The 22,744-nt window shown below is 41.0% G+C and overlaps 1 protein-coding gene across 2 annotated transcripts in view; it reads right to left on the bottom strand.

The window, feature by feature from the left end:
- GTF2F2 (general transcription factor IIF subunit 2) overlaps window positions 1–22,744 on the bottom strand; it is a 133,477-nt gene that overhangs the window by 27,008 nt on the left and 83,725 nt on the right. For both annotated transcript variants that reach the window (XM_005287171.5, XM_005287172.5), the window contains one exon: window positions 1,501–1,600. In XM_005287171.5, coding sequence (XP_005287228.1) covers window positions 1,501–1,600 — 100 coding nt within the window. The remainder of the gene's footprint in view (window positions 1–1,500; window positions 1,601–22,744) is intronic.

Raw genomic sequence — 22,744 nt, 5'->3', positions numbered from 1 at the left:
AATAAATTATACCAGGATAAGGCACATGCATGCTGGTATAACTGCATCTACACTAAAAAGTTTACCAGTATAACTATTTTGGTAAAAAGTAACAGAGGGTCCTGTGGCTCCTTTAAGACTAACAGAAGTATTGGGAGCATAAGTTTTCGTGGGTAAGAACCTCACTTCTTCACTTTTTTACAGATTCAGACTAACACGGATACCCCTCTGATATTTTGGTAAAAAGTCACATTCCTAACTGGAATACTGGTATGAAATCTGTGCGTAGATCAGTCCTTAGACTATAGCTACTACAAAAGCAGTGTGCTCTGAGAAAGGAATGATTCTTTTGTGACCTGTTAGAATAAGTTGTCTACACTATGGGGACTACAATGGCATAGCTACAGCACCATAGCTATGCTGCACTAACCCCGTAGTGTAGATGCAGCCTATAGTGACAGAAGGGGATTTTCCATCATTGTAGGTAGTTCACCTCCCTGAGTGGCAGTAGATAGGTTGATAGACGTATTATTCCGTTGACCTAGCTGCATCTATACCAGGGGTTAGGTTGGCATAGCTATGCCACAAAGGGAAGTGAGTTTTTCCTACCCAGAGAGATGTGGCTACATCAATCTAAATTTTAAGTGTAGACCAGGTCTTAAATTGGATTGTATTCTAAAATAATGGTTGTGTACCATACATGTTGTCATTTGTTTTATGTAAATAAAATCTTAACCAGAAGTACAAAAGAGCAAATGACTCATACAGTGACTAATTCTCGGTGTGATTTGATTTTAACAATGTTCCTTGCATACATCTAAGTTGCTTATTATAGATGCATACATACAAATTACACAAAAAGGATCTTTTAAGAAGGAGGACATTATAGCTTCTATTCATACCAGATGACACTGACCTGCAATGTGGATGTAATATTATTAGAGTAATTGAAACAGAAAATATGTACTATGAAGGAATAATGATGCAAAGATTTACCAATTGTTTCCCGTCATTCAGGAAACTCGCTGCAAAGGCTTAGAAGTTAAAGATACTTCCTTAGCCTTTTACATCTGCAGAATACATTATTGTTATTATGCATGACCCAAAAGTGGAATGTACAATCTCATGGTATAGTGTCTCTACCCTTGAGGCCATGAAATTGAATTTCAGACATGACTAAAGATGAGAGGTAATAAAAACAGCAGAAAGAGGTTGTGGAAGGAAAAACAGGAAGGAGAGTTCTGCTATGCCTCTGCCATGCAACAAAGAGGAATTAGAATCAGCAGTTCTTAGCCACTGGATTGGCGCTGGACTCCAGAGAGAAGGAAGTTATCCAGGAAACAAAACATAGGCAGAATCGTTATACCATAGAATAAAGGGATTTTCAAAGGCGAAGACTTTTGATATGAAAAAAGGCCACAGAAAGCCTGGACCTATAGGGGAGTCATTACATAGAGCAACTATATTCCTTAGAGACTTTAGAGATTAAGTTTAGCAGGGAAAAAGATTAAAGTAACTTACATTATACTGATGATTAGCCACAGGTTTATAATTGGTTGTTACAGCTTTGTCCAATTGCTGTGATAGTCTTACAGGTTTAGAAGATTCTTCTATCTGTAGCCTTCAATAGAGAAAGAATATAATTATTAAAAACTTCACAATACACACACCACTACTGAATTTATTCTAAGAATCAACAAGTATGGACCAACTCTAATCAAAGGTGAATTGCAAAGAAAAGTAGTATTTGTACACTCTTCCCTCTTTCACTATTTATAATTATTAATTTTTTTCAATACAGCAAATATACCATAACACCGAAATTAATCATAAATCTTTTTCTTTTTTAAATCAGGTCTTGTCTATCCTATTTTTGCTCAAGAACCCCATGGACTATTAAGAAATCTTGGAAGTAAGCCATCAGAAGATATTGAAAGCAATTGAGTGGGGATGGTCAGATTTATTAACACATAATTTAACTCAAAAGCATGATAAACTCTTGAGAGAAAAAGTTTTCTTTGTTAAAGATTCAAATCCACACCTATAGTTCATTCAATGGAAGGCTGTGGAAAACACTCACTTCAGCTATGCAGTCCTCCAAGGAGCCTTCCACCAAAACTAGGAAAGAATAGACTTAATGTCCCTAGTATTTTAAAGATAAATAAAAAACATGCAGAAGAGACTTTTCAGACCTTCATCTTGCATGATAAAGAAACAATAAAGAGCACAATTTTTTTTGCAAGTCACTTGTAAAAGCATGAATGCAGGGATAAAGTTATCCAAGTTTGGAACAACGTATGTTCAGTCAACATGCAAGATATACAACAAATGTGACCATAAAGCTCTCTCTTAGTCCAAAGTTACTGTAAATTAATTTTTGAATATCTAGTCTAAGGTTCAGATTTACACAATTTTTGCTAATTCCATCACACTAAAAGGACAAAGGAATTGCTGTGCTAGGTCAGACCCAGACCTCTATCTCGTTCAGTATCATTGGCACAAACAGCTGCTTCAAAGGAAGGTGCAAGAAACCCTGCACTAGAAAGTTATAGGATAACTTGCCCCCAGAGAAAGTTTAAATAAATGTCTGCTTGATGTCACCACTTAAATAAAATGAAACCTTCCAACCCATGAAGTATTTTTCCTCTAAAGGCACACTTTACAGATACAAATATCAATTTTTAATCATACATGATCCAAGTATTGTATAATAGTAAGAGAACAATGAAGTCTGTCTGGGACTGAAGAAAAAACATTGACACTAAGGCAACACAAAATACAACACCTGATAAACCACCAGATAATATAAAAAATTATGTGATTAAAAACATCAAAGTTCTCTGATCTCTTTAGTTCTTGTTCCTATCCATGCACTTGTATCTTTTCAAACTATATTTTACATTTGAAAACCAATGGGTCAGATATACAAGATTAAATCCAACATAGACTTTTCCAGTTTACATTGACAATGGGAGAATCTCCTCTTTTTGTCTCTAATAGAAAAATAAATTATATTGACAGAAACAATCTGTTTATTTTAGAGAATTTCAGAAAAAAATAAGTTAAGAATCTACTATATACAGCAGCTGGAGATTCAATAATCATCCTTCAAATTTAGAAGTTATATTTTCTTCTAGAGATATATATTCCACTTCCTTTGGGATTTTTGTAAAGATGTTATTCTTTAATAGTTTCAGGGTGTCTTAAAAATACATCTGCCTTGTACTCTAAACCCGAGTAAAGTATGCCAACATTCCTAATTAAAGCCAACCCTGAACAAAATATAGTTTAAACACCTTCACTACATAAGCGTTAGACAATTTTTCTTCTAACTGTCTGAGAGTAGTTTCCCCCAGGGTTTAATTTAATTCTTGCCCATTGCCCCCAGCTCCAGTTCTTTCAAATGAAAGCAGCATTTTTCTATTTTAAAAGTTTCTTTTGTCTTCCGGTCTAATCAGTTACTGTTACACGTTATTGATTTGGTTACCAGGGCACTCTCAAGTGAACAGACTGATTTTTGCAGAAGGGACGAGGAGGGTAAAACAGTGGAAGTAAATTTGTGTGTCTTCTCCCCAACCCCAATGGACATCATGACCCAAATTCTGCCCTGTTCTCAGTTTCATGTAACCCTTAAGTGAGTGAGGTTAAACACGGTGTAATTCAGGGCAGAATTTGGCCCACTGTGTTTACCTCTTTTCTTTACACCTCAGTCTTTTCCTCTCATTTGGCTATATAGGTCTTTGAGTCTTCCCCCTCCCTGATTTTTTCCCTTGCTTCACTTGTCTCCTCCAAGGCCCCTCTTTTAGGCAACGCTCCTAGAAAAGGAGGACAAGAGACAGTTCCTGACAAAACCTCTCAGTGCTGTTCCTTGTCTTTGCCAAAAGCGGTTTCTAGAGATAAAGTAGGAAAAGTGTGCTAGATTCGCATTTCTCAGGAAATCATAGAATCATAGAACTGGAAGGGACCTCGAGAAGTCATCAAGTCCAGTCCCCTGCACTCAAGGCAGGACTATTATTTAGACCATCCCTGACAGGTGTTGGTCCAACCTGCTCTTAAAAATCCCCTATGATGGAGATTCCACAACCTCCCTAGGCAATTTATTCCAGACCTTAACCACCCTCACAGTTAGGAAGTTTTTCCTAATGTCCAACCTAAACCTGCCTTGCTGCAATTTAAGCCCATTGCTTCTTGTCCTATCCTCAGAGGTTAAGAACAACATTTTTTCTCCCTCCTCCTTGTTACAACCTTTTATGTATTTGAAAACTGTTATCATGTCTCCTCTCAGACTTCTCTTCTCCAGACTAAACAAACCCAATTTTTTCATTCTTACCTCATGTTTTCTAGACCTTTAATTATTTTTCTTGCCCTTCTCTGGACTTTCTCCAGTTTGTCCAAAGCTTTCCTGAAATATGGTGCCCAGAACTTGACACAATACTCCAGTTGAGGCCTAATCAGCACGGAATAGAGCGGAAGAATTACTTCTCATGTTTTGCTTACAATACTCCTGCTAATCCATCCCAGAATGATGTATACTTTTTTTGCAACAGTGTTACACTGTTGTCTCATATTTAGCTTGTGATCCACTATGACCCCCAGATCCTTTTCCGCAGTACTCCTTCCTAGGCAGTCATTTCCCATTTTGTACGTGTGCAACTGACTGTTCCTTCCTAAGTGGAGTACTTAGCATTTGTCCTTATTGAATTTCATCCTATTTACGTCAGACCATTTCTCCAGTTTGTCCAGATCATTTTGAATTTTCATCCTATCCTCCAAAGCACTTGCAATCCCTCCCACCTTGGTATTATCCACAAACTTTATAAGTGTACTCTATGCCATTATCTAAATCATTGATGAAGATATTGAACAGAACTGGATCCAGAACCGATCCCTGCAGGACCCCACTCGTTATGCCCTTCCAGCACGACTGTGAACCACTGATAACGACTCTCTGGGAATGGTTTTCCAACCAGTTATGCACCCACCTTATGGTAGCTCCATCTAGGTTGTATTTCCCTAGTTTGTTTATGAGAAGGTCATGAGAGACAGTATCAAAAGCCTTACTAAAGTCAAGATATACCACATCTACCGCTTCCCCCCATCCACAAGGCTTGTTACCCTGTCAAAGAAAGCTCTCAGGTTGGTTTGACACGTTTTGTTCTTGACAAATCCATGCTGACTGTTATTTATCACCTTGTTATCTTCTAAGTCTTTGCAAATTGATTGCTTAATTATTTGCTCCATTATCTTTCCAGGTACAGAAGTTAAGCTGACTGGTCTGTAATTCCTGGGTTGTCCTTATTTCCCTTTTTATAGAAGGGCACTATATTTGCCCTTTTCCAGTCTTCTGGAATATCTCCAGTCTTCCATGACTTTTCAAAGATGATTGCTAATGGCTCAGATATCACCTCAGTCTGCTCCTTGAGTATTCCAGGATGCATTTCATCAGGCCCTGGTGATTTTAAGACATCTAACTTGTCTAAGTAATTTTTGACTTGTTCTTTCCCTATTTTAGACTCTGATCCTACCTCATTTTCACTGTGATCATACCTCATTCACTATGTTAGACGTCCAATTGCCACCAACCTTCTTGGTGAAAACTGAAACAAAGAAGTCATTAAGCACCTCTGCCATTTCCACATTTTCTGCTATTGTCTTTCCTCCCTCGTTGAGTAATGGGCCTACTCTGTGCTATGTGACTGTAGCTTAGGCTTGAATTCAGATGCTCTGCCTTTAGGCCAGTAGAACAACCTCCTCAAGGCCATTTCAGTGTCTCTACTTTTCTCTCTCATTATTTTAAATTTCCCTCTTGTTCCTATCATCACTTCACATCACCACACAGCACCCTTGCAATAGTAGGGCACTGTGCCTGTGCTGCTGACCATAACACATCCCCAGTAGCACTGTACAATGTGTACTACGTGCAAATGCTGAGATATGGTCTCCTCTTTAGGATTGTCCACATGAGCAATTTAATAACACTTAGTAAATACTCATCTAATTCTTTAAGTTTCTAAAGCACTGTACTGATGTTAGATAATGATCATAGAAGATTAGGATTGGAAGAGATATTAGAAGGTCATCTAGTCCAACCCCCTGCTCAAAACAGGACCAAACCCAACTAAATCATCCCAGCCAGGGCTTTGTCAAGCTGGGCTTTAAAAACCTCTAAGGATGGAGATTCCACCGCCTCCCTAAGTAACCCCATTCCAGTGCTTCACCACCCTCCTAGTGAAATAGTTTTCCTAATATCCAACCTTGACCTCCCCCACTGCAACTTGAGACCATTGCTCCTTGTTCTGTCATCTGCCACCACTGAGAACAGCCTAGCTCTATCCTCTTTGGAATCCCCCTTCAGGTAGTTGAAGGCTGCTATCAAATCCCCCCTCACTCTTCTCTTCTGCAGACTAAATAAACCCAGTTCCCTCAGCCTCTCCTCATAAGCCATATGCCCCATCCCCCTAATCATTTTTGTTACCTTCTGCTGGACTCTCTCCAATTTGTCCACATCCTTTCTGTAGTCGCGGGTCCAAAACTGGACAATACTCCAGATGTGGCCAAATAGAGGAGAATAATCACTTCCCTCGATCTGCTGGCAATGCTCCTACTAATGCAGCCCAATATGCCGTTAGCCTTCTTGGCAACAAGGGCACACCATTGACTCATATCCAGCTTCTTCTCCACTGTAATCCCCAGGTCCTTTTCTGCAGAACTGCCACTTAACCAATCGGTCCCCAGCCTGTAGCAGTACATGGGATTCTTCCATCCTAAGTGCATGACTCTGCACTTGTCCTTGTTGAACCTCAGATTTCTTTTGGCCCAATCCTCTAATTTGTCTAGGTCACTCTGGGCCCTCTCTCTCCCCCCAGCTTAGTGTCATCTGCCAATTTGCTGAGGGTGCAATTAATCCCATCATCCAGATCATTAATGAAGATGTTGAACAAAACCAGCCCCAGGATAGACCTCTGGGGCACTCCACTTGATACCGGCTGCCAACTAGACATCGAGCTGTTGATCACTACCTGATGATCTAGCCAGCTTTCTATCCACCTTATAGTCCATTCATCCAATCCATACTTTTTTAACTTGCTGGCAAGAATACTGTGGGAGACCGTATCAAAAGCTTTGCTAAAGTCAAGATATATCAGGTCCACTGCTTTCCCCATATCCACAGAGCCAGTTTTCTCAGCATAGAAAGCAATCACGTTGGTGAGGCATGACTTGCCCTTGGTGAATCCATGTTGACTGTTCCTGATCACCTTCCTCTCCTTCAAGTTTTCAAAATGGATTCCTTGAGGACCTGCTCCATGATTTTTCCAGGGATTGAGGTGAGGCTGTAGTTCCCCGGATTCTCCTTCTTCCCCTTTTTCAAGATGGGCACTATATTTGTCTTTTTCCAATCGTCCGAGTTTTCAAAGATAATGTCCAACGGCTCTTCACATCAGCAAACTCCCTCAGCTGCATTAGATCCAGACCCATGGACTTGCGCATGTCCAGCTTGTGCATGCCTAACAACAATGCAGGGAAGTTTCCCCATATGGAAACAGAGGCAAAGAAGTTAAATAACTTGCCCAGGACTGGATACTGAGTCTGTGGCAAAGTCAGGACTAGAACTCATGGGTTCCTTGCTGCTAACCCTGTGTTCAAGTCCACTAGATCACACTGCTATTGTGGTAATAGGCCAAATGTAAACCAATGCCTTTCCATGCTGCACATTCCTTCCTACCAACAATTCTCCATTCCAATACATTTATCAGGTAAATATACTTGTCCATAGCTATATTAAAATCAATCTGAATACCTCCACCTTCTTCTAGGGTTACCGGGAACTAAAGGCACTTAGCATTTTGCAGGATCAAGCCCTGCATGCTGATATGTGATTTCAATACTGAAATACTCACTATGGATTCTCAACACCTCCAGCTCCTGCACTGAGGAGAAAACAGCCATGGAATATTAAATCTTCTGCACAGATGAATATAACCTTCATAAAAGAACACTACTTTCAAAATAAAACTGAAAGTATGGGTTTGAACATCTCATAATACACTGGAAATAGCCTTACGGTTGTTATGCCAAAAATGTTGCTGCTTAATAAGTCAGAAATTTTGACCATAGTGAATGCAATCAAGAGATCCCCAAGCACAGTACCTGATATGGATTGGAGACCATTTAAGGCCAAAGAAGAGCACTTCCATGTTTCAGCATTTTAATTAAAATTACATTAAAATGCACAAACTTACTATCCATTTCAGTGCAGATTCTAAAAATTAACCTATTTTGCATACAAGCAAGATAGTAATTTCTTACATTTACATTTTTTAAAAAGAGTTGCCATGCAGTCTAGTATTTTTATGTTAACACTAGAGCAGTAGTATTTTCCAGAATACGTACGTTTGCTGCCTTCAAAGAGTGACAGGCCTTGTGGGATCTTTGTTTTGACTAAATATATGTCTGTAATTGTTACATTTTGAGTGCCACATTTCAATACTAAGCAAAAGAAAAGTAGTCATGAATGTAATGTGAAGCCCCCGCCCCCAACACAGAGTATTTGTAAGGAGAGGTTGAGAAAATTCTTGCCTTTATGGAGAAGGAGAGAGAATTCTACCAAATAGAACTTGTAAGCCAAGTCAACCTGTTTGAGCAGATGTTGGCAAGCTTCACTTCCAAGATGTACTAGCTTTCATTGGCAGCAATTCTCCAGTTGAAATCATTGTATCTGGCACCCACCAAGGTCTAAGAAATATCAATGTGGTAGTTCAATGTTTCTTCTGCTCTCTACACTAAAGGTTCCCTAAGTGTGATCCATGAACCACTGGTGGTCCACAGAAAGCTAGCTGATAACATTGGGGCTAACTTTTCTTCCTGTTTCCAGATGCTGAACTGCAGTACAGAAAGCTAAAAATATATCAGTTTCCAAAAATCACTCTTTAATGTAAGCAATTGCTGCACTTGCCACAAAGATGTTCTGCATCTGTAAGTGGGAGCAATGGTGAGCCATGAGATAATCTTTTCACTATGTGTCCACACTATGAAAATGATAGACAACCTGCTCCTTCCACCTCTTGCCCCATTGAACCATCTTTCCCATTTTTTGTTTTTTTATGTCTTCACACTCTCCTGAAGAATTATGGCATTCAAACATCTCCAGATGTTTTGAATCACCGGGTGTCCATGTTGGATAAAATTCACCATATTTTTCTTTGGTACTCTGATGCCAGCTGCTCTGTCACTTTGCTCAGAAGCCCCAGAATGTGCAATTACAAACAGCTGAGAAGCATGATAGATACAAACACACTAATATTGTTCCAGTCGTTGACCGAGTTTTGCAATGTGGCTGAACTAAACCATGATTGTCTCATAATAGCGTAATACTTCTATGGAATAATTTTATCCAGCATATTTATACACTCCAGTGCACTACTCCTGGGGGACTTCTGCATCAAAAAATTCTGCATCAAATTAAAAAATTCTGCACACAATATTTTAAAATTCTGCATATTTTATTTGTCTATTTAATTATTTTGGTAATTTATTTAAACTATAATACAATGGATGGAGAATGGGAGTGGGGAAGCATTGGAGAAAATCCCCAAATCCCCTTCCCTAATACTAATGTAGCTAGGTTTGACCCTTTATTTCTAGTTATTAGTCAACAAACATATGCATCCATATGCTCAGTGTTACATCATAGGCAAGTGAAGAGCAAGTGAGGGCTGGAGAATCAAACTCACAATTTGTATTGGCTACTGACCATCTCCAGAAAGGTCAGTAGCAAACAGTCCATGAAATAGATTTTGATAAGAAATTTTTCAGTCCAAAAATTTATACCACTTCTAATCATCATCATTTATAAGGCCATATTGTCCTTTACACCACTCTGGCCATGTAAAGGTGCCTTAAAACTTTTACACCTGTTTTATACTCCTGGGGAATTCACAAAGAAAATGGGAACAATTCACTAAGTAGGCAGACTGCTACATTCTGCTCTGCCTGAAGGGACAGAGCTCGCCCCATGCCTACCTCCTCAGAAACACCCCAAAACCCTGTCCCTCCCTGCCGAGAATGCTGCAATAGTAAGCAAGAGGGAGAGTGTGTCTCTAGCTCTCACAGGCACGACTGCCCAGCCCCACCTCCCCCAGCAGCGATTTACGTTTCTACCAATTGCTTCAGGCGCCTGAACTGACCTGCCTGCACTGCTGGGGAGGGGCAAGTGCCCGCTCTTGCAGCTTCCCTTTTGCTTCCCCGTCAGAAATCATTTTCCTACGGGGAAGCAAAGAAATCTGTGGGGGACATGAATTCTGTGCACACACAGTGACGCAGAATTCCCCCAGGAGCAACAGTGCATACCATGCTTTCAACCACAAAATAAGACAGATTTTGTCAGAAGCAAAATATAACCTTCCTATATTTATGAAATACAGTTGGAGGGTATAACCATCCTTGAAGCTAGCATTCCTATATTTCATTACTTTTGTTCATTTTGAAAAAATAAATAAAAACATTTCCACATTCAAGTAATTAGTCTTTTAAATGAGGTAACAGAAGTCTTGCATGTGGAACTATATTAGCCTTTTAGATTGAAGTTTCAACATGCTAAAGGGATAATTATTTTAAAATACATCTTTGTGAAAGTAAACTAAGAAACTAATACCAGCCTGAAAAAGACTATGAACAATGACACACAAAAGGTTTTATAGACATTTTTCTCAGAAAAGCTATTTTGAAACTTAACTGAAATACTGATGGTAGGAATAAAAAGTCAACAAACAGTCAGAATCACTGGTGACAGTGAAGTAAAGGAACACCATAACACTCTTTTTAGCAGAAGTATTAACTACGGTTCCAAGGTGCTATGGTATGAACATGCACCCCATTGTGCTAGGAGCTACACAAAGGTAATCTTTTTGGATTTAGTGTTTCCATATTCCTTCTAGTTAAAATAACTGCCACCGTAGCACATTTTAGTGTCTGGCCAAGAAAACAAATTGCAGACTTTTTCCAAAGTCACCACTAAATTAATTATGTAAAGCATCCACCAGAGTGTGTACTGTTGCTTTCTCCCCCACCCTCCAAGATCAAATGTATCCCCACTACAACTTGCCAGTGTGGCACCAAATTCTCCACCATCATTACCAAGTCAATGTGCTGTATATGTCAACTGATTTGTCGTTATGACTATGATTGAAAAAGAAAAAGTTTCAGGAAGGGTAGAATTGTAGCATTTTACTTCTCAATTATTTTCTACTTTTTTATGATATTGAGGGCAGTATGCACACCAAAAGAAATAACTGTTTATCACTTTATGGATTGATAGTATTTTCCACTGTTGGAAAAATAAACTAATGGTTCTAGACAGATGATTTGCCCTGATTAATTTTTGATTGCAAAAGAATTTCCAAGTTCCAAAGTAAGGTATTAATCAGAGTTATAGCTGAGGCTACAGCTTGGAATTAATAACATTTCTGAGTAATATTGCAAAGATGGTATTGAAGAGCTTTAATATACATTTGGTTTTGTATTTAGTTTTACTTATGCATGGCACTAACACACACAGCTGTCTTATACAATGTTTAAATGACACCTGCCAAGCTTTGCACTCCAATTATACTAGTGGCAGGTCTTCCTTTTGATTCTGTTCTCTGGTTGGATTATCACTTCTGAAGCAATACAGTAAATTATCTACAAAAAGAACAGGAGTACTTGTGGCACCTTAGAGACTAACAGATTTATTAGAGCATAAGCTTTCGTGGACTACAGCCCACTTCTTCGGATATGCTCTAATAAATCTGTTAGTCTCTAAGGTGCCACAAGTACTCCTGTTCTTTTTGCGGATACAGACTAACACGGCTGCTACTCTGAAACCAGTAAATTATCTAAATGCATGTAAAGTATAACTTCACCTTCTTTTCCTTATTCAGGTTCATGTACCATATTTTCTTTAACTTACTCCTTTCTAACTAATTTTTGAAACAAGCCTATTAATTATACAGTACACCAAGGGCTTGATCATACAAGGGGATGAACACCTCCTGACAGATGCTGAACACTCAACACTCTCAACTCCCATAATTCAATGGGAATTGAGAGAGCTCAGCAACTTGCAAGACAGACCTTAATAAAATAACTGTATTAGAGAAAAATTTAGCACAATAGGCAATGGTCTCAGCACCCTCGCAGCCTAACTGTAGTGAAGTTGTTTTGTAGGCATCGTGGCAAGAAGAGAGTTTTAAGGAGGGATTTGAAGGATAATGAATTCGTTTTGTGGATGTTTACAGGGAGCTATACCCAAACATGAGGGGCAGCATGAGAGAAAGCACAAAGGTGCCTGTTTGAAAATTTAACACAGTAGTTCTCAAACTTTTGTACTGGTGACCCCTTTCGCATAGCAAGCCTCTGAGTGCGACCCCCCCCTTATAAAGTAAAAACACATTTTAAAATATTTAACACCATTATAAATGCTGGAGGAAAAGCGGGGTTTGGGGTGGAGGCGGACAGCTCGCGACCCCCCCATGTAGTAACCTCACGACCCCCTGAGGGGTCCCGCCCCCCAGTTTGAGAACCTCCGATTTAACAAGTGATGGAAGCTGGCATCATGGGCTGACTTGGAGGCAGAAGTCCGCCCCCCGGCCTTTAACATAGTTGTATCATGGAAGAAAGTTACATAACAGGACAATTTCCCAAAAATCAAAGTTGTTGCAATAACAGATCGAGATTTGATGAAGCAGAAATAAATCACATCTTAATTCATCTGTCTTCGGTAAGGAACTAGACACTCAGACACTCATGATCCTAAAACATAGGCCAACAGCTCTCTGAAAGATGATATAAGCTTGGTAGAATATTAACAACACTGTTAGTCAAATTCAAGAAAAATGGTCCCTCTAATCAGGAGGGTTTAGAGAACTGGTACACAAACATTTTCACCTCGATTGTAGGCCTCTGGTTCTAATGCAACTTAGTCATTTTCACAGGATAGCTGTTCAATGACTACTGCATGTGAAATTAATTGGTCTGAGTCCAGTTCTGGTCCCACCCACCTCTCTCTTGGTTGCTGGGAGCTGCATAAAGAGCCCTGCTGTTTCTTACATATGCTGCCACTTTATGAAAGGGGTGCATAACTTTCCTGACAACCTGCTCTTTGCTGGTGGTGGGAGAACAGTGCCATTATTTTATCTACAATGGAAATTCGTTAATTGTAGCCTCATTCCACAGGTGAACTCTTTAGTCTCTTTCACATATTGGAGTGTCACCCTGATACCCATGCTAACACAAGACAAGAACAGAGGAGTGGGAGTAGGCGTTGCATGGAGCTAGCTGGGAGGAGATGCGGGAAGAAGAGCCGTCACTTGATTATTTGACTCTCCAAGACCAAACGGATGACTGAATTTTTCATGCTCTAAACAGGGAGTGGGATTTCAAACTAATTTTTAATGCTAAAACCCCAGCATTTCAAGAAACATACTGTGACTACATGATGTTAATTACACCTACTAACGTGGGTGGTATCTTGTGTATATTCTGTAGGCTGGCATCTTGTGTATATTCAAGATTGAGTGATGAATCAGTGGAGTCTATGGCATTTTCATGTCGGTTATTGAGACAACAAGCATCCCATGGCATGATTGATTATTCCAATTCTATAGATTTTTGCTTTACATACCACATGAAGTGAAATGAGTGACAGTTGAACACTATACAACATTCTCTTTTCAATGCTTTGTTTTGTTCCCTGTTTGATAAAATGTAATTCAGTAGAGCTGCTAAATCCCTAGTTTTATGTCAGAGTTTATTAGTGTTCCAGAACTTATGCTTAAAGTCAAGGTAACGATTGAATGCCATCAGTATAAATACACAGCTTTCAGCATCCCAGAATAAAGTGACAAAACCCCAGAATGGTATTACCTTGCCCCCAATCGTATCCACTGCATTCACTTTACCTATTAGTGCCCCCAATTCAGCAAGGAATTTTAGCACATGCTTAACTTTAAACATGTAAATAGCCCTACTGAAGTTGATGAGTGTGCCCAAGAGCTTAAACTGCAGATAAAAACAAAACAAAATAAATCTAAACATTTTCAATATGAAAGTAAAGGCTCAATCCTGCAAGGTGCTTAGTGTAACGCTGACAGGCCCCCCCGATCACTGGCGAGTGGGATTGAACCAGGGACCTCTGGAGCTTAGTGCATGAGCCTTTACTGCATGAGCTAAAAGCCAACTGGCTGTTCGCTAAGGCTGTGGAGCAGACTCATTTTATCTCTCGCAAAGTGGTCTCGGTGCCACTAGATGGGACAGAACACCACACCCTGGAGGTGTGTGGGTTACACTTAGCACTTGCGTTCCGATCCAGCAAAGCACTCAAGCACATCCTACTGATGTCAATGGGACTAGTCATTCATGTGCTTAAACACATGTAAGTGCTTTGCTGGACTGGGGCCCTTAGAGCCCAGCAACTTGCAGGCTCAAGCCCTAAATCACCTTTTATCTCAATAGGAATTTACTTTAATAGTTGCTTTGAGATCATAAACCTACTAGTTCTCATATGATCCATAAAGACTTCCAGGAAAGACAAGGTAGACAAGACCTGACTTCCTAATGTAAAAACAAACCAAAATAAATCTTTTAAATAATTCATGCATCAAGCTCATAACTTCTGTTTGAGCTATAGCATAGAAAGATATATAGCTCTAATTTAAAGACTGGAAGTGATGGAAAATCCACCTTTTTCAGGAAAGCATAACAGCATAACAAAGCGCAAAAAAAAAAAATCTCCTCGTTTAAACTAGTACCAAGACTGCTTTACAATAAATACAAATATCTCATTGTTAGATCTTATTTGAACTCAGATTGTCAAAAAGGCAACTGAAATTTGTAGCCGTTAATTAATAATTTCTACATTAAAATGAAGAAAACTCCATTGTCCTCAAAATAATAAAATCCTCCATCACTTTAATTATTTACCAAGAGTATTAACAGCAGAGACTGATCTGGAAAAACATCTAGGGAAGACAGTCTAAAATTTCTTGCCATTGGTGCAGATCCACCAGAAATGGTGGAACATTTTGTTGGTGGTAGCAATGGTGAGAAATGTTAGGACGAAGAATCCAGTGTAGAAAAGCTCTTAGTTCTTTCACTCCCTTTTGCTGCATCTGTTGCAAAGCCTGGGGTTTAAGGTAGGGTTACCATACGTGCGGGTTTCCCCGGACATGTCCGGCTTTTGGGTCTTTAAATAGCCATCGGGGGGGAATTTGTAAAAAGCTAAAAGTGTCCGGGATTTCCCCCGGACGGTTATTTAAAGATCCAAAAGCAGCTGACAGGGCAGCCGCGCCGGCGGAAAGCGGTACTGGGAGCAGCATGGAGCAGCCACAAGAGGTGGGTGCGGGCGGCCCGGCTCCCCCTACCTGGGGCTCCCCTCGCCCGCCGGGGGGCGCGGACTCCTCCTCTGCAGCACTGCCCACCGCGGGGCTCTCCCGGGGCTCTGCCCTGCACGCGCCCAGCACCCCCGGGGCTGCTCCTCCCTCCCTGGGCTGGCCCAGATCCCCTCCCCCGGGGGGCTGGGGTCCTGCTGCGGCTTGCGCCCCTCTGCCGGGCAGGCAGCCCCAGGGGGTTGAGGCCGTGCCACCCCTTCACCAACTTCCCTCCTCCAGCAGCCCCCTGCCGGGCCTGTTCAGCCCTCAGCCCCATCGGGTCCTGCCCTGCCTCATGCAACCCGCCCCTACCGTGCGGCGCCAAGCCCAGGGGGACTGGGGGAGCCGCAGCAAAGCCTCGCCCAAAGCTGGTGCAGGAGACGAGCCTGGCTCCGGCATCAGCCTGCAGCCGGGAGTGGAGCCACCCCCCCACCAGCTCGGCTCAGCCCAGTCCTGCTCTTAAAGGGACAGGGACCGCACCGCGGCTTGGCCCGGCCTGGGGCATGTGGGGGTGTCACCTCACCCCCCGCCTGGGGGGCCCAGCAAGGGGGGTGCTCAGCACCATAGCAGCGCAGAGGGGAGGCCAGCGATGCACCTTACTCTCTCCTGCACTGCCAGCCACGGTCTTGCCTCCTTTCCCCAGCTCTGTGAGGCACTGTACACCTCAGAGCAGCAAATGGTAGCAGATTCTGCTGTCTCCAAGCAGAGTCTAGCCCTGAGTGTTTATTTCCGCAGCAATGAGTTTTTGGTTTGGTGCATTCACTCCTGATCTCCCTGGTAAAGCGTAACAAAAGCCCTTGGCATTCATTTTCTCAGTGTTTCTGGGAATACCCTTTTCAGTTTCATAGATTGATCTGGGATCTTTCTTTTGCTGTTTCCGGAGAGAACTGTTGACAGCAGGGAGATATGTCCCTGACTAGAGGGCAGGAAGCAAATTTGACTAGACCAGTTGGGACTTCCTTTTTATTTGTTACTATAAAATGTATTACACACTAATAGATTGCTAATGAACTTCCACCTTTGGGTTTCTGGAGAATAACTCACTCTAATACTTGGAAGATGCAGCGACCTTTGGTCTTAAATAATGAAACATCAGACTCATTAATTTGGGGGAAGTGCAGTGGTCCATTTATGAAATTTCTTAAAAACATGATTCAAAAAATCCTTCTAAGACTGTATTTTATAATGCTGAGATCCCAATAGCCTTACTATAGAAATAGAAAGTAAAACAAAGACATTCTTGATCCAGGTCAATTAGAGCGGTGGTTGTCAATGTTTCCAGACTACTGTACCTCCTTCAGGAGGCTGATCTGTCTTGAGTACCCCTCACTTAAAAACTACTTGCTTACAAAATCAGACATAAAAACACAAGTATCACAGCACAGTATTACTGAAAAATTGCTTATTTTCTCATTTTTACCATATAAATTATCAAATAAATCACGACTCCCAGATTGAGAAACACTGATATAGTATATAGAGCAGTATAAACAAGTCACTGTCTACGATGATGGTTGCATATGCTTCGATAATTAGTTTGGCAAGGCCTTCTATAGCAAAGTTTCACACATTTTTACACAATATCAGGCAAACCAGCTTGGATCTCTCACTATTCATGTCTCTGTACTAATTGTGCTCTGCATTATTTCACAAAAAAGTTATTTAACTGAGCTTGAAATTTGTCATTATACTGAGATTTCTAAAAATATCCTTCTAGAAAAACTTCCATTTGGCTTCCCAGTAAAGAAAAGGACTTTATATAGCTTGTTTGTTTGAACTTCGAGGCCCATACAGTCCCTGAAATGACACTGCCTTGGTTAGTGTTGTGCCCCATTTCTCACAGTACTCATGATGGGTTGGATTGTCACAGCCCAGCTCAGCCACACAAGGGAGTAAATATTATCTTTTCCAAGTAGACCCCGCTGATATGGGGATGCCCCTTTGAAGGAAGGCCCCGGGACAGGTATGGACAGGGGAGTCCCTCCAGTGGAGGGAGAGGTGAGTGTCAGAGGTAGGGTTACAATACGTCCGGATTTTCCCAGACATGTCCGGCTTTTTGGTCCTCAAATCCACGTCCAGGAGGAATTTCCAAAAAGCCGAACATGTCCGGGAAAATAGGGAGGCATGGTAAGGGGACCGCCTCCTCCCCGGGTCCAACTTTCCCGGCTCCCGCTGCTCTCCACTGCGGCGGGGGCCAAAGCAACTGCCCCAGCGCAGCAGCAGCCGGGGGGCGGGAGGGAGGAGGGGAAATGTGGTGTGCTCAGGGGAGGGGACGGAGTTGGGGTGGGGAGGGGGCGGAGTTGGGGCGGGGGCAGGGAAGGAGAAGGGGCGGAGTTGGGGTGGGGGCGGGGTCCCGTGGAGTGTCCTCTTTTTGCACTATTGAAATATGGTAACCCTAGTTTAAGGTAACAGTAAAGGAGGGTTAATTTACAAGCTCAGTTATTTTGCTTTGCAAAATCTTCTGACAGAGTTGTTCAGAGAGTAGTTAAAGATCAGCAGGAAAGGAAGAGTCAATCTGGTGTTTAAGATTCCCAAAATAAAAATTAGGCCAGCTACAGCATCTCTGCTAATTCTCCTTGACCTCTCAACCTAAATCTGTTTCACTCTCACCAGGTGACTCTGAAAGCAATACTCCCAGTCTCTCTCAAATAACCTCTGGGAGAGACTCTGGCATTCCCTGCTCCATCTTGGTCTCTTCTTTAACCCTCATTACCACTGAGTTGTAACTCCCAGCACTCTCCTTTCTCTTTATATTCACACAGCCACTTCAATATCCACATTTAACTACATACTCTGGGCCTTGAACAGCATTCATACCTAGAACTCCACTTCCAAAATACCTCACATGCTACCCTGATACTTTACAAGTGACTTGAGTCTAGGTCAATTATTGTTGCTCTTGCAGCTAAAATTCACAATAAGCAATTTCTCTTGTTAGTTTGTAGCAATCTGTGAACCACTTGGAACATTTCCTTGAAAATCCAGTTGGCTTGAGTGCTCAAGGTTTTCCTTTGCCTCTCTCCTCTTTATGGAGTCTGCCTGCACCGAAGCTAAAACATGCTAAAAAGTAAACTGCTTGAGGGCTTCTACCTCCTCTCTGCAGAGCACACTATTCCTCCATCAAGCCAAACCAAGACAATACCTAGTTTTGTTTATATGTTCAGCCACTGTTCATCCCAGCCATATTCGTTTGCCATTTTCATAACATTCTGCTGCTGGGTTTAGTTTCTACCTTAATCTCATTCTATGCTATCACATCCCATCTCATTGAGAGGAAGTTTTGTTCTCATTTTCTTAATAAAGGCTGCCTCACTTGCTAATGCTTAAGGCGACAGTCATAGCCATAGCATCACATCTTTAATGTTGGGTAAGAGCTCTAGTACAACATTCTGACAATACCCTCAGGTGCTGTATGCCATGACTCAACACTTAGCTTCGAGACTTTGCTATACCTTTAACTACCAGTTCTACTTACATCTATTAGAAAAACTCTTTACAATATGTTCTTCAGTTAAACATACAGTGCCACTGATTACCTAAAAAGGTATTGTCAAAAAGACAATCTACAAACCAGCCCATAACTAAGTATTAGTTATAATTAAATTAAGTTGTAAATTTATATAAAATTTAATTGTAAGACTTTAAAAATAAAATTTTAAGACTGAAGGGAATGTGCTGCTTTTTGTTTGTAATAAAACTGCCAGGATAGGTTTCTAGCTCAACATGCTAACTTCTGCATGATCCCTGTGGGGTTTGTTTATTAAAGAATATGATATACATCTGAATTCTTCAACACTACCGTTTTCCCCTTAGAGAATTTTAGACACAGAGAGTGCCTCATTAGTAGATAAGATGAGACTCACTGAATGTTTTACCCAGGCTTTGTGAAACAATATCTATCCTGTTATTAAATAAAAAGAAAAGATTTGATTATGAATTCATCTGGCATGACAAATCCCAAAATTACTTAATGGCTTTACCAATGGCTGAAGCACAACAGTTGTCTTGTTTCCCAAATAAGAAACTGTATAATTGGGTTTGTCCATAAGGTCTGTGTGAAAGCAGTCTCCATGAAAACGTAATTTACTTGAGTAAGCCCTATACAGTAATAAGCTTCTAAGATGCTGCAAGACCTTTATATTTCAAAACCTTTCATGCGTAATTTTTTTCAAATTACAGCACCACCATTCACACTGCTACAGTTACAAGTTCTGTCAACCTTTTATTTATTTATTTTTAAAACATTGGTGTTATTTTTCAGGGATTACACTAGTTTGCCATAAAATATGTTCTGACCAAATCTGACATACAATAACACAAACAAGAACTATAATACACTGTGGAACTGGTTACTTGGGCTGAAAATATATATTTAAAATCACAACAATTTTCAGTTCCAGTTTCATATTACTATTACAGAAACACTACTGAAATGTACTTGGTGGTATATATTTTAGAAATTCTAAAAGATTTAGGCCTTTGAAAAATTTGGTAGCACATTTTCTGGGATTGGAGAGCTTTTGTGCTATAAATTTTTTAAAAAATATGTTTTTATTTTTGTTTAAAGTAAGTAGTCGATGCTTCATATTGAATAGTACACATACTAGTTCAGCCAGCAGAAAACACAAAATCGTTGGAGTGGTAAATAATGCAGACAAGTCAGGTCAACAGAGCACTCTGGATCACTTGGTATGCGGGGTCCTTTGAGCATCAAGCATTTTAACAGAGCCAAATAGAAGGCCCTACATTCAGAAGAAAAGGATGGTAGGTTATGTTGACAGGGTGAAAGAGGCTATATTCTGGAAAGCAGACTCTGAAAGGAACTCAGGAATCTTACTGGATAACCAACTGAATTTGAGATTCCAGTGCAATGCTGTGGGTTACAAGGGCTAACAATTCTTGGGTCAATATTGGACAGGAGCAGCAAGGTGGTTATTACTGTACCTCTGTGCACAGCATTAGATTAAAATATTGAAAGTGGTTTAAAAAAAGCTACAATAATTATTTGCGGCATGGAAAATCTGTCTTACAGTGAGAGACTTAAGAAACTTAATCTATTTAGTTTATCCAAAGAATGTCTACGAGGTGGCTTGCTCTTGCAAAGACCTACACATGTAGAGGAGATTTCTGATGCACAGGGCTTTTTAATCTAGAAGACAAAGGCATAATGAGATCCAATAGCTAGAAACTGAAATTAGACAAATTCAAATTAGAAATAAGAGGCAATTTTTTAACAGTGAGGGTAATTAACCATTGGAGCAATTTACCGAGAGATGTAGTAGATTCTCTATCACTCAGAGCTGGTCTACACTGGGAGGGATCGAGCCAAGATATGCAACTTCAGCTACGCGAATAGCGTAGCTGAAGTCGAAGTATCTTGGATCGAATTATTTGGTGTCCACATGGCGCGGGATTGATGGCCGCGGCTCCCCCGTCGACTGCACTACCGCCACTCGCTCTGGTGGAGTTACGGATTCGACGGTGAGTGCGTTCGGGGATCGACATATCGCGTCTTAACAAGACGCGATATATCGATCCCGGATAAATCGATTGCTACCCGCCGATACGGCGGGTAATGAAGACATACCCTAAAAGTCTTTAAATGAAGATTGAATGTCTTTCTAAAAGATATACACCTCTACCCCGACATAACATGACCCAATATAACACCAATTTGGATATAACGCGGTAAAGCAGTGCTCCGGGGGGGCGGGACTACGCACTCCGGTGGATCAAAGCAAGTTCGGTATAACACGGTTTCACCTATAACGCAGTAAGATTTTTTGGCTCCCGAGGACAGCGTTATATCGGGGTAGAGGTGTACTTTAGCTCAACCAGAAGTTGTTGGCTTGATGCAGGAACTACGGGGTGAAATTCTATGACCTGTGTTTATGCAGGTCAGACTAGATCAGCGGTTCTCAAACTGTGGGTCAGGACCCCAAAATGGGTCATGACCCTGTTTTAATGGGGTAACCAGGGCTGGCATTAGACTTGCTGGGGCCCGGGGCCAAAGCCTGAGCCCCACCGCCTGGGGCCAAAGCCAGAAGGCTTCAGCCCCGGGTGGTGGGGTTCAGGTTACAGGCCCCCTGCCTGGGCCTGAAGCCCTTGGGCTTCATCTGTGACCTCCTCCCCCGCCCAGAGTGGTGGGGCTTGGGCAGGCTCAGGTTTGGGTCCCCCTTCCTGGGGTCATGTACTAATTTTTGTTGTCAGAAGGGGGTCGCAGGGCAATGAACTTTGAGAACCTCTGGGCTAGATCATAATGGCCCTTTCTTACTTTAAAATCTGTGAATAACACTGCCTTTAAATAATTTATTTTTTATATTATATCCACCTGCCACTACACATCAAAAATAAAAGGTTTAATTTCCCTTAAGTATCATGCTCTTCTGTTTGGTCCCTTTCCTTTTCCCAATTCTATCAACCCAAAATAAGTTTATTTTGTATTTATTGACGACTCTGTGCTTGAACAGAAAAGTAATGTTTTTCTAGAAAAACTGAAAAGAAGTACTTTTGTCTCAGTCACAATATTTTACAGCTTTGGAAGAACTCCGTTGGTGTGGAACTATTGAGCTGGGCTCATCCTGTTAGGGTTAATATTTTTCAAGTTCTGTCCCCAAGTCTTGAGAAGACGAGGACACCTATGAGTGACAATGGGTAGGCAAAATCTCTTAAAAGACATCTGAACAGATACAAGGAAATAGTTAAGAAAATATAATTAAGAGAACTGAAGACTGATTTGCAAGTACTACCAAAAATATTGCCCCAATAAGATGGACTAAAGTAGCATTAATTTTCAGAAACACTGTGTCATAACTATAAAGGGAAGGGTAACAGCTGTCCTGTGTACAGTACTATAAAATCCCTCCTGGCCAGAGACTCCAAAATCCTTTTCCCTGTAAAGGGTTAAGAAGCTCAGGTAACCTGGCTGGCATCTAACCCAAAGGACCAATAAGGGGACAAGATACTTTCAAATCTTGGGGGAGGGGGGGAGGCTTTTGTTTGTGCTCTTTGTTTGGGAGTGCGTTCGCTCTTGGGACTGAGAGGGACCAGACATCAATCCAGGTTCTCCACATCTTTCTAAACAAGTCTCTCCTATTTCAAACTTGTAAGTAAAAAGCCAGGCAAGGCGTCTTAGTTTTACTTTGTTTTCTCAACTTGTAAATGTACCTTTTACTAGAGTGTTTATCTTTGTTTGCTGTACTTTGAACCTAAGACTAGAGGGGAGTCCTCTGAGCTCTTTAAGTTTGATTACCCTGTAAAGTTATTTTCCATACTGATTTTACAGAGATGATTTTTACCTTTTTCTTTAATTAAAAACCTTCTTTTTAAGAACCTGATTGATTTTTTCCCTTGTTTTAGAT

Source organism: Chrysemys picta, chromosome 1 (assembly GCF_011386835.1).
Source record: "Chrysemys picta bellii isolate R12L10 chromosome 1, ASM1138683v2, whole genome shotgun sequence".
Classification (NCBI taxonomy): domain Eukaryota; kingdom Metazoa; phylum Chordata; order Testudines; family Emydidae; genus Chrysemys; species Chrysemys picta.
Note: the sequence above shows the minus strand (reverse complement) of the source record. Positions and strands in the feature narration are given on the sequence as shown.